This window comes from Trichomonas vaginalis, assembly GCF_026262505.1.
Source record: "Trichomonas vaginalis G3 chromosome Unknown ctg_58, whole genome shotgun sequence".
NCBI classification, from domain to species: Eukaryota; Parabasalia; order Trichomonadida; family Trichomonadidae; genus Trichomonas; species Trichomonas vaginalis.
In genome coordinates this window covers 1-5,254 of record NW_026529146.1, presented here as the reverse complement: position 1 = coordinate 5,254, position 5,254 = coordinate 1, and the positions used below count along the sequence as shown (strand labels likewise).

The 5,254-nt window shown below is 35.1% G+C and overlaps 1 protein-coding gene and 4 pseudogenes across 5 annotated transcripts, besides 1 other annotated feature; 2 read left to right on the top strand and 3 right to left on the bottom strand.

Moving 5' to 3' along the window:
- Positions 1 to 5,254: a mobile genetic element.
- On the bottom strand, positions 1,024 to 1,320 carry TVAGG3_1067080 (annotated as a pseudogene). Its single transcript has one exon. A coding segment is annotated over exon 1 (297 nt).
- Positions 1,692 to 2,690, bottom strand: TVAGG3_1067070 (annotated as a pseudogene). Its single transcript has one exon. A coding segment is annotated over exon 1 (999 nt).
- Positions 3,429 to 3,689, top strand: TVAGG3_1067060 (uncharacterized protein; the record flags this gene model as incomplete). The annotated part of the gene is made up of 1 exon (XM_051256238.1): positions 3,429 to 3,689. One exon carries the CDS (start codon positions 3,429 to 3,431, stop codon positions 3,687 to 3,689), a length of 261 nt encoding a protein of 86 aa, XP_051076544.1.
- TVAGG3_1067050 lies at positions 4,083 to 4,569 on the top strand (annotated as a pseudogene). Its single transcript has one exon. A coding segment is annotated over exon 1 (487 nt).
- On the bottom strand, positions 4,630 to 5,206 carry TVAGG3_1067040 (annotated as a pseudogene). Its single transcript has one exon. A coding segment is annotated over exon 1 (577 nt).

The window sequence follows — 5,254 nt, the reverse complement described above, 5'->3', positions numbered from 1 at the left end:
TAACGTATATTTTACAACACAAACGACAACCACTAACTTAACCTTAAATATTTACAAAGCCGCCAACCACTTCACCTCACTAATGTAAAAAAATAAACGTTCTCACTTACAAAAGTATTGCAACTCCTCCCATTGCTGTGCTTCACATAACAGCTCATAATCTTCTGACTCACTTTCTTCTTCATATAGGTCAAAATCACTGTCAAAATAAAATGTAGTAAGTTTTGACAAAGCTAATGAAACACGTTTACCGTTTGTATCGTATGCTTGTATAAACTTTCCATTCTTCATTCCTTCATAAACGCTCAAACTAACTTTACCCTTGCTCCCTCGTATCTGATAGAATGTATTTTCACGAGGAACGAAGAACAAATTCTTGAACTCATGACCGTTGTAGTTTGTTATCTCAATAGTTTTCGTCATTTATATAAAATAAAATAAAAATAAAATAAAAATAAACTTAAAATAATGATATCACCACCCTCACACGTATGAAAACATAGCACAAAAATAAATTTAGGTGAAGTGGTGAGATCTCACCTCTTTTTTCACCTGTTTTTTCACCCTGTTGAATTCATTGCTTTATAACTCTCTTCCTTTCTCCAACTCTTCTAACTTCTTCTTAAGTTCAGCAATGTTGTCCTCATGAAGTTTAATCTTCCAATATACCTTCTCTATCTAATGGTTGCTTTATCTTTCTAAACTGAACTCTACCATCCTTCATAGTATGAATGTAAAAACCTTCTGGAATAGTTCCTGATTTAATGTATTCTACCAAAAACTTTTGTTTCATTGCTTCAGTGACTTTATTTGTCATTTCAATCAAATAAAAATTTTAATATTAAATAAAAATAACGTTATTTTTCAGTAAGGAAACGCAGGAGTTTTACGATTTATTTGAGGAGTAGGTTCTGGTTTAAATGTTGGAGTCGGTTTAGGAGTTGACTTTTGAACAGGAGTTTGTACTTCCATAGGTTCAGGAGTCATTGAAGGTTTGCTTGTGAAGGCGTTGTTTGGCGAAGGTGTTGGAGTTTGTTTAACTTCAGCTACTTCAGTATTATTTACAACATTTGCTTTATTTCTTTTCAACATCATAACTGCTCCTGCTGTAGCTAGCAAACCTAGTGGGAGACCATATCTTATATAAGGACTTGACCAAATGCTATTTTTGACAGGAGCTGGTGGAACACCTAACCTTGGTGAGACTGCTCTTTGCCATTGTGCAGCTCGTAAGAAATATTCAATAGGTGCTCCATAATCGTTTGGTAAAGTTTGTTTCATAGATGGTGAAGGTTCACGAGAGCTTGATGAAGAACTCATTTATAAGCTTTAAAAATAAACGTTCATCCTTTATTCCTCACTGTCGTCCGTAGCTAAGTTATAGTCATCTAATCTTATTATGGGATGCCATTAGCACGCACCTGAATGGCAAAGCAACAATCCCTCATAAATCCAATAAGTGGCTTTGGTACATTTTCAGTTGCTAGTTCAATAGGTCCTTTAACAGACAATTTGTATGTTATTGGAGCAGTAGATGTTTGACCTTGCTGGAAGCAAAAGTCCACTTCTGTTGGAAAACCACATAAGAAATGTGTGTTGTCATAGCTATCCCATTTATGTTCCACACTACCATCATCCACCAATGACCTCATAACATCTTCATTAAATCCTATCATATCATTGTTTGTATTGCAAGCGTTCGCAACCATTTCATAAAATACAGGTCCATATGATTTTTCAGGTTCTGCAGGCATATTTCCATAAGCTCCCATGGAAAGCTGAAGATATTTAAACTTAGGGTTCTCAAAATTAACATAATAGTTGTCTTTCTTTCTAAATAGTGCCCAAATACTTTTAACATTAATAGGCGTATAAGCTGCTGTAAATGTTGCACTTGAACTATCTGTATTCTTTGAGAATGAACCGTCCATAGGAATCCAATCCATAACTTTAACAGGAAAACATAAAGCCTCGTTTGTATAATGTTCTACAAGTTCTGTATAAATGTTAGGGTCTAAAGAGAATGACTTTGGATGAATGAAACATTCATTAAAATCCATCTTTGTTCGAAATAGTTGCTGGGTTACAGTTGTAATAGTAACTGTTCCACTAGCTTCTACTGCCTTCGTTATCATAGTGAATGGTTCATTCCATGGAACAAATTTATTTGTCGGTGGATTTGAATCTGAAGCAAATGCAACTTTAAGAGTTGGATTGAAAGCAATGATATCATTTACAGATATAGATGTGCATTGTAAGGCGTCGCTACTGAACTTTACTTTAAGCTGAATGTTTCCTGCAAAAGCTGGAATAAATCGAATAGCTTCTAATGGAAGGAATCTTCTAACAGGAATTCTTAAACGAAGCTTAAAATCAAATGATTTTCCTGCTGTAATTGGACCACTAACAATTTGTCCTGTTCTGCATGTTCCCGAATGACTCCATACATCTTCATGTCGAGTCTTTGAGAAAACATCTACTTTCTTTATTTGTTCGGTAGTTTGTGAGTTTGAAGTTATATATGCTTCTTCTCTTGCGTTGTCTTGAGAATATACGATACGACCATTTGCAAGGATTTGATATCCAGCAACTGCATAGAAAGCGTCATCGAAACCAATCCAAAATCCTGGTGGGTTTGTTTTATTGGAACCTGAACCAATTTCTTTATCTACAATAAATTGACCTTCCATTTTATACGTAATGAATGTATTGTAAAGGTCCAACATATTTTCACCAGGAGGTGAGAGATTGAATGTTACCCATGTGTTATCTTTAGCAGTTCCAGGTTGTGATGGAATCTTTGCGTCAGAATATTTTCTATTAGTGTCACCAATTTGAACTGCATTGTCTATGATATCGAAATATGAGCGAATCTGATGAATATGCTCTGCTGGAGTAAATTCGTTTAACTGTTCGTTCTGCATGTATTTACTTCAGATAAAAATATCTATTTACTTCATTATTCTCACTCTTCTTCTTGGCATTCGTGGTGGAAGTTGTTTCTTGACATTTTCAATGAACTGTACATTCTCTTTTGTCTCAACTTCTTTCACTGGCGGGTCAGGGTTCTTTGACTCGGTTTGTTTTTCAATGAAATTCACGAACTTTGCAATAAGCTCTTGGTTCGTTATTGAAAGTACATCTGGCTTCTTTTCTTCTGGTTCTATTGACTTTTCAGTTTGAACAGAAGGTTTTATATGCTTCGTGGACTTCACCCTTGCCATACACCTTAATGTTGTCGCTTCTGCATTCGCTAATGGAACCTTTCTTTTTCTTACGTATATTTTACCATCTTTACTCTGACTTACGTAATAGAAAGGATGTTGTATTCCTCTTGCGTCATTTAATATAATAGACTCTCGCTCTGATTTTGACAAGCTCATTTTACATCGGTTAAAGTTTTAATTTTGTTTTTTATCTGCAGTCAAATGACTCAGACAAGCCCTACGGACAAGACCCAAGGGGTCATAGATGTTGAAGCATTGAAGAAAGAAATTCGTGAGCAAATTTTATCCGAACTGAAGGAACAAAAACAAGAACAAAAGCCAGAGAGACCAAAGAGAAAACTTAGTGAAAAACAACTTGCTGCATTAGCTGCTGGAAGACAAAAGAACCCACGTTTGCTGGCGAAGAAAGCTAGAGAAGAAGCTGAAGCAAAAGCTAAAGAAGCTGAAGCAAAGAAAGAGTAAATGGTTTATTTTTATCCGAATTAAATGTATAGACAAATACCTTTATCTGTTGCGTTCAGTAGTGAAAACCCTGACGTCAAAATAAAGGGGAACAGAGTAACGTTTAAGTTTCCAACAGACTGGATTGTGAACATAAATGAAGAGAAGTACATTGGCATAACATCTATGTATATAACACGTGCTTTCAGAAAGGTTGACTTTATACTTCAAGTCGAGATAGAAAATGACGAACAGTCTTTAAGCGCCCAAAACATTCACATATACAAATACTTTAAAGACGATACAACATTGTTGCAATGTATGATTTCATTTAATGAGATGTTCGAGAAAAAGTTTAACATTGAAGTACAAACTTTACAGCCTTTACGTGAGTTTCTTGCACAACTGAAAGAAGAAGGTAGTCAGCCACAACTTATAGACTTTCATTATGAATTTAATGAAAATGAAGATGGAACTCATGACTGTCAATTCATTGTATTCTCACCATTCAATGAAGTCGCTAAAAGAAAGAAAATCCATTACGTATAAGATTTCAAATCTCTGAACCAAGTGATGATTTCAAGAATGTTTTCAATTATGATGCAATGCTTCCGAGGAAAAATGAATTTTCCGAAATTAGATTTCCAGGTATTTGGGATAGAAAGCAAGCTATATTATATTCAAACTTAAGTAAGGGAGTTGAAAATGAGTTCATTGGTCATACAAGAACTTCACCACTTCCTAACCCCAAATACTATAAATTAACTGGATTCAATCGTGAGTTTTGGATAGACATGTTCTCCACTCATGACCATAAAGCCCTGTTTTGCTACCTCCAGACCATAAGGACTGTCTCTACATTGAAGCACAACTCTTAAACTCTACCATCGCAGTATTGTAAAATCTGCTAGCGGCTTATTTTTATCACGAATGACCTCATTGCTGACAAAAATAAATGACCTCAGAACTTCAACTTACGAATAAAGCTTGTTTTAGTCGTTATTGAGAAGTTAAACTTCTCTTCAAAGCAAGGTTGACATGACTTACATAAGTCAAATCCAATCTCTTGACCGTCATAAAGTGCTTTGTAAAGTTTCATTAAACTGAACTCAGAGTCTTTGTCATATGTTCCAACAGGTATGTGAATGTTCTTATCTTCATTGTAATAGCATTGTATAGCTTCAGGAAACATTTCATTAGCGGTTAAAGCAAGAACGTCTTGTTTTACACCTTTACAACGTGCATGAAATGCAACTTCATTTAAATCGTTAGTGAGTAAGTCTATGTAGGTCTTCTTTCCACAAAATATTGACTTGTATGCTAAACTTTGTTTTCCAGGTGTTATTTCTGCGAAAGTCAGAATGGAACTGACCTAATGTTTTACCAATAAGTTCTCTACCGTATCTCTTCTGAAATTCCTGAGCTAACAGTGGGATGTCTTCATTGAAAATATGCATGCTATCGCAGTCCTGGTAAAATATTTGAAGACCCATATCTTCAGCAGTACAGAATACTTCACACATTATTCTCTTCGACATTGACAGAATGTTAACACCAAGTGGACAGAAGTTAAAGTGTCTGCAAAT